Source organism: Meleagris gallopavo, chromosome 14 (assembly GCF_905368555.1).
Source record: "Meleagris gallopavo chromosome 14, MGAL_WU_HG_1.1, whole genome shotgun sequence".
Taxonomy (NCBI): Eukaryota; Metazoa; Chordata; class Aves; order Galliformes; family Phasianidae; genus Meleagris; species Meleagris gallopavo.
The window spans coordinates 18,385,537-18,397,650 of NC_139417.1; the positions used below are offsets into that span (position 1 = coordinate 18,385,537).

Here is a 12,114-nt window from a genome sequence, read left to right on the forward strand (position 1 = left end):
AGCAAGAAAGATCACAGGTCATCTTTTTTAAGGTTCAAGAGAAAGGAGTGCATCTGTGGGGGCTTTGCAGAAATGAGATGGCATTTGGGGACAGGGAGAAATGGTGAGGACAAAACTGAAGAAAGCAGCAGTCTTCTCTCCTTTCCTGTGCTGGGTACAAGGAGCAGTTACCCTGCGTTGCAAGGAGAGTAAGGCCAAGTAATAGCATGGCTGTGGGCTGCCCGTGGTGCCTGTGGCATCTCCAGCAGTGCAGAGATTTAAGAAGAGTTTAAACACACGTTTTCCAGTAATAGTAAAGGCAGAGTTAATCTTTTCCGTGGGCAAAGAGTAGACTGGAGGACATGCTGCCCTGCACACCTTTTTGCTCTGAGGCTCCCACTGGCAGCTGGGAAAACTTTTAAAATTATATTTGACCCCTTCCAATGCCAACAATCACTTCACTCAGTAAACTTTCTAACTTGTTTGCTTCGAATATATTTTTTAAAAGAAGTTCCTTTTTTTTTTTTTTTTTTTTTTTTTTTGGATGAAGGAGAAATGTTGCACATGAGGCTGAGCTTCAGTGGGTGGTGATGAGTGGTTAGAAATTACCAACATTGACCCTCTGAGGTGTCAGAGATAAAGCAGTTCCTCCTCGAGTCAGCGCCTGCCATCTGATACCCGCGTTGTTCCCCATGCCCCCATCAGCTCAGCACCAGCTCTTGTGCAGGAGCTCAGCGTGGCCTCTATGTCCTCTTCACTTGGATGCTCTGGGGCTCCTGTGCAGCTGTGTGCTGCTGCTGCCCACCAAAGCCACCTGCAGTGCAACCCCAGCAGTGTGCTGCCACTGCTTCATCCCTGGCAGAGGCCCTGGTGGTACTGTGTCATCACTGCGTACTGCAGGGAGAAAAGAAGGGCTCAGAAGAGACCTCTTGACCTTTCTTGTGAAAACGGCTTTTTATGAAATGATTTCCTTTGTTGCAACCTCTGATGATTGCGTTCTGCCCTTTCAGTGTGCGTCTCCAAGAAGAGCCTGGACTCTCTCCAATTCGTGGTTAGGTTGCTTATGCACAGTTCACACTTGAACTGATAATGTCTTGCACGTTGGCAAAGGAAATTCAATATTTGCTTCTGATTGTCAAGCTGTGTGTGTATATATATGTTAATAGGCTTTTTAACAGAGGAAAACAATTGTAATTTTATTTAAAATCATCAAGATTAAATATAGATAAGACAGCCTGAAGCTTGATTAGCTCTGCTGGAACATTTTTCATGTGTATGAATACTGTAGTGGAGCTATTTCCACTTGGCAGTGGATAAATACTTCTGACAGCAACAAACTCCCCTAAAAGCTGCTTCCTGAAGGGGTTCTGAGGACCCTGAGGAAGACAGGAGCATCTGACATCATAAGCAAATGGGCAGCGTTGTGTTTGACAGCAGCCATACATTATGTTGGCTTTTGTTGCTTAAGTCCAGATTTGAGTTACAGTAATTGTCTTTGAGGCAATCTCTGAGCGAGCAAGCAATGAAGATACTCAAAATTAACAGACTGCAAATCGATCGAGATCCATCAGCAGAAGTGGAGAGTCTTTCTTTTCTCTTTGAAGAACTGGAGTCTTCTATTCAGATGATAATCCTGTTACACCATGCAGGAAGTCACTGTCTGTCTCCTAATGGGAGGTTAGATAGGCTTCAATGATAGTCCACATTTCTACGGTCATTTCTCACATCCTCACTGCAGGTTTGTGTATTTGTGCCACGACAGGCTGGCACTGCTCTGCTGTGCTCACGTGCTGCCACTTAACATTTATTCGAACCTCTGTAAGATATCAGCCTCAGATATTAAACTCATCAACAAAGCTTTTCTGAGAAGTCTTCAAAGATTATTATTTTCCTCCTTCAGCTCATAGAGCTGACTCATCACCTGAGCACCAGAAGTGTCTGCTAAGGTCTTAATTAGGAATTCAAATGAGCCTGCCAAAACCAGGCGAAAATGCTTCCTAGTGCAGATTGTCTGTGCCCACCCTCTAATAGCAGCTTCAAGTAAAACCTGGGCCTTTGTGAGAGTTAATGTAGAAATCAGTGCATTATGTATTTGAAGCATTGCTACCTCTCATCTCATTGAGGCTTCACATGTACCTGGCTAATTAGATGCAACGAAGCTTGTATTCTTGCAGCGACTGGGTGCCTTGTAGTCTTTTCTTTTGCATTCAGCTGTTCAATGCATCCACTTTTAATGTGCATTTCAACTCGAAATAATGAAGCATTGTGTAACTCTTCTAACCCACTTTTTGCTCTGGAAGAGGTGATTTCCTGAAGAGAAGTGGTGGCTGCTGTGAGCTCAGAGCTGCTGCATTCATTCATTCAGTCATCCTTAGAGCCTCAGAGTTTGCTTTTTCATCTTTTCCCTAAATCCCACCATGAGCTTCTTTTCCTTCGCTCTCTGATATCCCTACATGTTGCTTCCTTCCAAGGGAGGACAACATGAGCTCCTTTCCTTCTTTCAGAGAATTTTGATAGATTTGTCACCACTAACTCTCAGGGGTACCCAATGTGCTGCACAGTAAGCCTGCAGGAGCTGAACTGGGGGGTTGTGTTGGGGTGCAGAGAGAATGACTCTGAGGCCATTTCTGAGCCGTCCTTTTTGTTTTCTTGTCCATGGCTGCTTCAGGGTACAAAGCTTTCTGCTTGTTGTGCCTGCTGACTCTAGCTGCAGAGATTAGGGAAATGAGAACTCTTTTTAAAGGCATTTATGTTTATTTTTAAAATACACGGCTATATAACTCCTCTGTGCAGCCTCGTGTGTGTCCTTTGCCCACGATACAGAGGGAAGGCAGGCTGAGCTTCCTCTAGATGGTTATTTTGGGGCTGTATTGGTCTGTTAAATGTTTCAGCCGTTTGATTACACTGTGCTGTGTTTTGTCTTAATGGTGCACCTGGGCCTTTGCAGTGTGTGCTCTGCTGGCTGCAGTGGAGGAGAAGCCTGAGGGTGGGCAGGGAGCTGCCAGCAGGGAGGGCTGCGTGGCACTGATGGGAGCGTGGTCAGGCTTTCTTCCTTCTCATCACTCTGTGTGCCTGTCAGTGCAAAGTGCGTTATTAGGGGAAACCTGGAGTCCTTGACCTCTGGTATTTCTGAATTTGTGATGCTGCTCAATCAATTCGTGCTGGAAAATACTTTCCTTTTTAACACAGCCCTTTGCCTTAAATCACGACTCGGGAGCAGGAAGTGCCCCAAAGATAGAGAGCAATCAAATAAGCTTGAGAATAAGCAAAGGGTGCTAGTGCTGTTGATACTGTGCTTTTTGGCAAACTGAAAATAAGATGAGTTTTGGGAGAGCTTATTTTCATAGAGACATGTTTTTAAATGCTGTGTCACTAAAAAGAATGACGGTGGTTGTTTTGCAGCTCAGCCTTTCCTGTACTGGTGTGCTCGGAACATGTCCTTCTGGAGCAGTATTTCCTTTAACCTGGCTGTCCTCATGAACCTGCTGGTAGCATTTTTCTACCCATTCAAAGGAATTCGAGGAGGTACCAATATTTAACATATAAAAATATATGAACAAATAAGGTTTAGTGAGACAGATTCTGTTTGTAACACACCTGTGCATCCCTGTTAATTTTAGTGAGGACAGTTGAACAGAATTAGGCTTTTTTAATTGCCTTGGATTAAATAGTGCTGTTTCCTGACTCTTGAGGTATTTGCTAGGAAAATGTAGAGCTGTGCTTTTTCCTAGGGGAAAAATTATCAAGGCAGATATCCACCTCTGGTTACTTGACTGTTCTACTTTGTTTTAAAATTCTGTAATTAAGTGTTGAACTAAAAATACGAGAAATGTTATTTTTTCCTTGAGCTCGCATTTTGCTAGTGTCATTTTTGTAAAACTCTAATGGTCACATGGCATTTCTTTGCCATGAGCAGGCAGCAGCTGGGCTTGCTATCATCTCTGTAATCAAGTAGGGGTTAATGTGTGCTGGTTTGCACAACCTTACTGTAGAAGGTCTCGAGGAAGTGGCTTTTGATCCAAGCAGTGGGTTTGTGCCACAGTCTCAGAGCCAACTCAGTAAATACTTCCAGTAGGGCCCTGCTCGATTCAGCTGCTCATCCTTAGATTCAGTCTCTCCAAAGAAATGCACCCTAGCACAGGTCGGTCCATGGGTTCACGTCACCAAGAACCAGAACACTTGGAGAAATGCTCCTGTGACTGCCTCTGTCACATTTCTCACCTGCACAGCTGCTGTGGTGGATGTGACTGGATAGGAGATCTGTGCCAACAAGTAAAGTAAGGACCCCAAAAGTACCACCCCATCCTGGGGAGGAGCCTGTGTCCAGGCCTTCACTTCCCCTTCTTTAACGTTCATGGTGCAGTGGGGCCAGAGAGATGCTCATCTCCTCCACAGCACTTCCCTCTGCCTCCTGCTCCTGGCTGACTGCAGAATCCTCTGAAAGCACAGCTCAGGGGCAGCAGCAGCCTGGCCATAACGGTATCAGCTCAGCTCTGTGTGTGCAGCCTGGGAGCTGCTTCACCCTTTTGGAAGCTCACCAGTTCACTGAAATGGGTTTGGCCGGAACGAGGAGCAGCTGTGTTCTCTGTCTTCAGTCTCAAAGATCACAAGTTAAAATTTAAAAGTCTGAATGAATGGCTGCTAGCAAAGTTGGTCATTAAACAAGTTTGTTGGGATTACAAGTTGCAGCAGCAGGGGTGAAGGAATCACTTGGCATTTTGAAGCCACCTTACCTTGCATATTTGAAATACTTTATGAGGTAACATTTTGATGAAATCCCTTCCTCTGCTAGTTACAATCAAACATCCAAGTACAAAATATCTGTGTATTTATTTAAGCTTTTAAAAAAATCAGACTTTTCAAAGCAAACCATTTGGGAAAAGTCAGACTCCCAAGTTGCCCAGATGTGCTGAACTGAGCATTGCTCAGCGTATGGCTGTAGCACAAACTGCAAATCTTCTGAGTTGAGAAGCAGGACCAAACTGGAGGCCTGGGATGAGGTAGTGAGTTGTGAAGTTGTGACAGTTCCAGAAGCGTGGAGAGCTTCCCACCCAGTCCTACAGCTTACACCACCCTCCTGCCTAGGGTGGGTAATGGACCCACGTGCTGTGACAGCAAGTGCTTTAGGTTAGGTCAGTATGGACAGTTGGTGTCAGGTGAGCACTGGCTTGTTGATGTTCTTTGTCAGCGTATCACATTCATGAATAAAAGCATTTTTAATGCAAGCTTTAAGAAAAAGATATCTTTCATATTCTGCACAAACCCAGGTTAAGTGGTCTTTTAGGCTGAGTATTTTCCATGGTTCTTTGAGAAGTGTATTTTTAGCAACACAAGCTGATGTTATGTAAGGAGACAGTCTCACGGGACAGCTGAAATAGAAGCAGAAATAGCAAGAGATGATATAAACTGGCTCAAGGTTTTTGACCAAAAGCGTAATAGGAGACTCAGGGTGAGTTTGTGAATCAGGACCTGCATGTGTTTGTTGTCTTCATGCACCCATCCATTCAGTCATCTATAGAGCACACCAGCAGAACTCCTCTCCATTTCAATATTCAAGGTGCATAAGTAATGAACAGTAAAATGGAGAATCCTATAATACTGGTGTTGATCATTTACATAATGCTTTAGTAATAAATTTGAAATTAAACTGCTAAAGGCATTGGGCTCAGACGTCCCACTTAGCACTTTGCAATCAGCAGCGTCTGAACGTGAGAATTAATGGCACTCCACCAAAGATAAGATAAAATGATGTTTACTTGGCTGTTTTGTTTTTGTTTTGCTTGGTATACAAAATATTGAATTTGTTTGTTTTTTCACTCTTCGTCCTAGGTACTTTGGAGCCCCACTTGTCAGGCTTGCTGTGGACAGCTATGCTGATTTCTCTGGCTATAGTCATTGCTCTTCCTAAGCCCCACGGCATCCGAGCCTTAATAGCTTCTACGATATTACGACTAATATTTTCAGTTGGTTTACAACCTACTTTATTTCTTCTGGGTGCATTCAACGTAAGTATCGAGTTGGGAGTTGGGGAGTCCCATTGCTCCTTATGTAAGGGCTTCTTACCTGCAGATGTCAGGCCAAAAAAGCCTAGAACACTGGGGCAGGGCTAGGCTGTGGGGCCTCTTCCTCCTTGGTCGTTACAAGCAGGAGAGCTTTGCTGCTCATGTAACCCTGGTTCCCTAAGCTGGAGAGCTCTGAGGTTTCTTTCGGTGTTGTCACAGGAGCAGCTCCCACCCCAGCCAGCAATGTAAAGAAATCTCTGTGACCCTGCAGCACTCGGTGTCTGTTCAAACCCAGCTCTGTTCTGCGACTGAGCTGCAGTATTTCTGGGTTGTGCAAGATTTACTAAACGCATTTCCCAAACGTCTGCCTGCATTGTACCTGCAAGCCAAGAGCTGACACTAAGCAGTTTTGCTACAGTAATATGTGGACTGAGCGTGTAAGCAGAGCCACCAGAGAACTTCATTAGTGCTCAAACCAAGATATGCGTGGTTTCCAGGCAAGTAAGCCAAAAATGTTTCTTTGACTGAGTCAGCGGGAGCTGTGCAAAAATGCATCTTCTCAGAGCCTTGGCCTTTCTTGTGAAGTGCCCAGCTTTCAGGTGCATCACTTAATCGTGCTCCTCATCTTCAAAGTACACCACCAAGTGTCCTGTGCTACGGGATCTGGGCCGCACTGTTAGAGTTGCTGCTGCTGTTGGTAATTGCAGCATTTAGCAGGTAGGTTGAAGGCAGTTTCCCTTCCGTGCTGGTGGCTGTACCACACAGTAGGGCTGCTGTGTGCATGAGGGGAAACACTGAGCCAGTCGGGGGCACTCACTTATTGGCAAGCAGTAGGAGCTGTTTGAGAGTTTCGGAAACGTAAGGGCTGCTGGAGGCTAGGAAGTAATTTGATTGCAGAAAGTGAAGAGCTCAGAGGGTTTTGTTTGGTTTGTTTTCAAGGAAGGTTTACCTCTCGCATAAGGGAGTGTTTCTACTTCTTTAAATCTTAGTTTTGATGCCCTTTCATAAGCTGGAGAGTGGAGTCCATATCCCAGTTTTATAAGTGTGTTTAGTTTTGGCTCAGTCTCTGCTGTGCAGAAAACACAACACAAACCTGCTTTTGATTGACACGTGAAGCGCTATCAGGGAACAGACATTCAGCACAGTTGTTGATATCACTGCGTAGCTGACTTGCCACTGCTTTGAAAAACGGCCTTTTTTCCTGCAAGCTGTATGTTGTAACTGATTTATGCTTCGTCTTTCCTTAGGTTTGTAATAAAATCATTTTTCTGATGAGTTTTGTGGGTAACTGCGGAACCTTCACTAGAGGATACAAGGCAATGATCATGGACGTGGAATTTCTTTATCATCTGCTATACCTCCTGATTTGTGCTCTGGGGCTCTTTGTACATGAATTCTTCTATAGTTTGCTGGTAGGTTTTTATTTTGTCCTCAGAATGCTTTTCTTCCTTTGTGCTTGTAAAGCCCCATCTCACGTGTACGTGGATGTCATGCGCTGCTTGCTTTCTGTTTGACTACTGCAATGCTGTTGTGCAGCCACTCCTGAAAATGGCATGGTGATGATTTTGGCTGTGTTCCTGGGGGAGGCCACAAGACCCCTGCTGTAGCTCCTTTTTCTGCTTTTTTGCAGAAAACTTGAGACTGCTTTTGTTCTCCTCAAGCAAGTTACACAAGACATGTTTGAGGTTAAATTCTGTTAAAATTGGTTCTTACAGTAAATATGTCTGCAATTCCAACAAAGGTATTTAGCATTTCCCTTTGTGGTAGTTAGTCATCTTCACAGACACCAAAGGTATACGTTCTGTAGGTTCAGGGCGCTGCTTGTGACCCTGATCTGACTTCCAAGATGATAAAACAACTTCCCTTGTTTTGACTCCAAGTGATCACAACCCAGTGAAGCTTCAAGACTTAAGGTCACATAAATTCATGCACAAGGGAAAAAAAAAATGACTGAAAAATCTGGAAGCGGTAGCTGAACAGTGGGCATTTGTGGTGTTACTATGCTACAGGTTACTGTTTTTTAAAATATATTAATGTATAAAAAGTAAGTTTATGGGCATGCAGTCTAGAAGACAGTTTTCTCCATTGCTGTCAATAACAATAAGGCAGTGTCCGTGTTTCTGAGTGCTTGGCTGACTGTGGAGCATCTCTGTAGCTATGGGCTCTAAACAACTGGCTGGGATGCTTGGCATGTGTCTGTTTTCTCTTTGGGGTGGAATTTATCGCATGCAGTGCAGTACTTCTAAGAACAGGCAGTAAAGGAGTATATCTGGTCTTAGTGGAGAAAATGTGTCACTTTTAAAGCAAAGTCTAAATCTCATTCAGAGCTCTATTTTTGTCCCTTTGTTTGGTGTCTGCTACATCCTCTGGTAACCGAATTTGTTATTTTCTGTATAGTCATAGGTTCCACTTAACAAATACCTGTCCTCTCATTGTCAGCCAGTGTAGCCACCAACCTGCTTGGGCTACAATGGAGGAATGTCACAGACCCAGAGTGAGAAACGTAATTAATTTAAGCAGCGTATTTTCTTCTGAATGCTAATTTGGGTGAAAATATTGCTCGTTGGTGATGTGCCACCAGTGGTACCAGCAGTGCATGCGAGAAACACCTTTGCCTTTGTTTGTTGTCCCAGCTCTTTGACCTGGTGTACCGAGAGGAGACCTTGCTGAATGTCATCAAGAGCGTCACCCGCAACGGGCGCTCCATCATCCTGACCGCTGTGCTCGCGCTCATCCTTGTGTACCTCTTCTCCATTGTGGGGTACCTGTTCTTCAAAGATGACTTCATCCTGGAGGTAGACAAGCTCCCCAACGAAACATTATTGCCAGGTTGGTATTGACAACTCATGGTGACAACGTTGAAGAAAGTAACGGGCTTCTGTCCCCCAGGGCACACTGAGTGTCTTCCACCTTCATTGAGATACCCTGGTTCTCTTGCAATTTTGACAGCATCTTTCTTACCAAATCTACTTAAATGAAAGAAACAAAATGAAATAAAACTGATTGGAGCAAATTGCCAACCAAATCTACTTTGTAAATTTTTACAACATGCTGCATCTGCTGCAATATAAAGAGAGATGGAGTAGAAGGAACCTCTGGAGATAGCACGAGGGCTTTTCTGAACAAATTGGAGATTTTTCCTCTGCATTTGCTCAAACAGTTGAGATTATCTAATTCAGATAACACCTACTCCCTCCCCCACCTTAATTACAAGCAGGCTTTGGGTAGGCTATGATGGGAAGGCTCTGCACTAGAGGAATTCAACTCTACTTTGGTTTGCCAGATCTTGAATGTTTATACTGGCTATTAATGATGGGTCTTAGTTTCAACATAACAAAAATTAATCACAGAATCACAGAAATATTCTATCTGAAATAACCCCGTGAATATAAGGGAAGTGACCTTCAAAGAGGTGAATCCTGTGAAGTAGAGGCTTCTCTGCCAAACTCTGATTTGCTCATCATTCCTATGTGCTATACGAATCTCAGTTTTCTGTTGTAGTCTAAATCCCGTAGAGGGCTTCCCAGTGCTGACTTTATGTTGCTTGTTCTAAGTTAAAAGTTGATGGTTTTTTTCTTCCCTACAGCATCTAATGCACAACTCAGTGGATGGGAAGCACAGAAATGAAATTGTTAGAGGAGGAGTTTGGGTTTGGGCTTGTTCTGATTTTCTCGCTTTTGTTTTCTCTGACACTTGTGTTATTCAGACCAGCATTATTTGACATAGCCACTGTTTTTTCTGATTTTACTGCTAACCCTGTAGGAGACCCAAACCTCACTGACCTTATTAATTCATATTTGCACCAAGCTGGAGCAATGCCTAAGATATATTATTGTGTGGCGCTGTGGCACTTTGATACTTGCAAGATGCTGAAGTGCAAGTTTTCAATCACCTTGAAAATTCACTATGCACTCGAAGATAATATTTTTGGAATCTTTTCAATTACTTTGTCAGCTGTGAAACTAATTCAAAATAAATACACAATTGTAGTCTTTAGTTCACGGAAATAAGTTTGTATTTGAGTTTAAAATCACTGAATGTGCGAATCAGAAAGTACTGCGGCCATCTAACTCTAAGGTAATATGCAGTTCTAAATCTGCTTAGTAATGGAACACTGCATATGATATCCTGAGGATCTTAATATCTAAGGGGTAACTTTGCAAAGCATAGAAAATATTGAGCCATTCTGTTTATCACTGTCTGCTTTTAGATCGCACAGAACCAGGTGAAACCATGACTGGGGAGTTTCTCTATTCAGATGTGTGCAAAGCAGGTAGCAGTGAGAACTGTTCTTCAATCATTCCTTCAGATCGTGAGTATCTGCTTTTTGAATCCTTAATTCCCATCCTGACTTTTTACCCTTTTTCCAGTTAAACGCCTTACATGTAGATACATATTCTTCAAAATTAAAAAATAAAAATAAAAAAAATCCTAACTAATTTGGGTAGGAAAGCTATTGTGAGACTAATGTGAAATAAAACCAACTTAATGCAACAGCACAAATGACATTTGTTGCATTAAGTGTTTAAATTGGAGAAACTTGAAACTGAACCACACTTTGATAAAACATTGATATATTCTTTAATTTTCTACCTTATCAATTTGAGAAGGAAGTGAGGCAGTTTAGGTCCTTGCAAAGTTTATTATATTAGGCTATTAAATGTGATCTCAGAGGATAATACTCTGAAATATGGAACAGAACATTGTTTATTGTCAGCATTATTCTATCTAGTTAACTAAGGAAACTGTTTTTAATATCATGTCAGGAAGTACTCAATGGATTAAGCACACAAGGTAGTTTTGGGAGGTTTGGGGCTCAGGAAAGTGCATGTGAGATATTACTTGTAGCATAATCACCAGCCTCAGATTGGATGCTGAAAATTCTCAGTTTTATTTTCTAGAAAATGTAATTTACTACTTAAAGATTTATGACACTGGCTGAGAAAGCCAGACAGAATAACGTTATTTTTCTTAGAAGTGGAGCTCTTAGAGGCCAAGTGCTGCAAAGGTCAGTAATGGCCACAAGCCCATGCTCTCAAGGGAAGATGGCTCTGTTTTGCTCAAGTGTCCTCTTTAATAAACTAAGATTCAACATAGATACAAGAATAGCTTCTTTATTCAGCTTTAGGAGGAGAGCACTTTGTCTTTATGTACTTTGGCTGCAGAAAGGAAAACTCCAGAGATGTGCTTGTATGAAAAATAATCAACTTGGTATCAGGGTCTTATGTGGCCAGAGATATTCATGATACCCAAATCTTTGACTGTTTCTGTACCCTCTTGGGTTTGGGATATTTCTGGGTTGCTCTGGGCCATCTATGGCTTGCTGAGGGCAGGTGGGATCCACTCACGAGCATTTTTTGATGAAACGTAAATCATGAGACTTCTAATAGGTACAGGGAGAATGTATGAAATTAAGTAATTAATTCTAGCGTCCCTGGAACTGAAACAGTGAAGTTGGAAGCTTCAGCCAAATGGAGAGAGGGTCATAAAAAATAGCGTTACATTTCTGTAAAATGCTGTTTCCATAGGTAGTGGTATTTTAGCCACTTGGAAAAGAAAAAGAAGAGCTGAAGTTGCCATTTTGAGCGCAGCCCAAAGGCTGTGCAATCTGTTAGGCACCAGGGGAGAGTTTAAGAGGCAACACTTTGTCCTCTGAGCTGTCAAAAAGCTACGATTCTGTATAAACAGGCATCTGGTGATCCAGAGCTATGCATAGGCAAGGAACAGAGAGATGTAACCAAGTCAAAGACGGCATTTAAAGCACAAAGGAAAACTCTGCTGGTGGGGGAAAGGAGGGCAGGCTGGAGCCAGAGTGGGAGACCTGCTGATGGTCTGCTCCCTGCAAGTGCTGAGGCGGCTCTCAATGCTGGCCGGAAATCTGGCACTTTTTGCAAAGGGGAATGAGAGCATAGCCAGCAAAGAATGGAGAAAATCACTTAAAACTGATCTTCTTGCCTTCTATGCGTGTCTTTGCTTGCTGTGTTAACAGAGCTGATTGCTGAAGAAATGGAGGAAGAGAATAAAGAGCATACGTGTGAGACGTTACTGATGTGCATTGTTACTGTACTGAGTCATGGGCTCAGGAGTGGGGGTGGAGTAGGTGATGTGCTCAGGAAACCATCCAAAGAGGTAA

At 43.0% G+C, this 12,114-nt stretch overlaps 1 protein-coding gene across 1 annotated transcript in view; it reads left to right on the forward strand.

Annotated features, from left to right (window-relative positions):
• Window positions 1-12,114, forward strand: part of ITPR1 (inositol 1,4,5-trisphosphate receptor type 1) — a 150,268-nt gene that overhangs the window by 118,660 nt on the left and 19,494 nt on the right. The window contains exons 50-55 of the mRNA XM_085236225.1: window positions 3,382-3,504; window positions 5,809-5,984; window positions 7,229-7,393; window positions 8,615-8,810; window positions 10,192-10,293; window positions 11,971-12,110. Of these exons, the coding sequence (XP_085092351.1) occupies window positions 3,382-3,504; window positions 5,809-5,984; window positions 7,229-7,393; window positions 8,615-8,810; window positions 10,192-10,293; window positions 11,971-12,110 (902 nt within the window). The remainder of the gene's footprint in view (window positions 1-3,381; window positions 3,505-5,808; window positions 5,985-7,228; window positions 7,394-8,614; window positions 8,811-10,191; window positions 10,294-11,970; window positions 12,111-12,114) is intronic.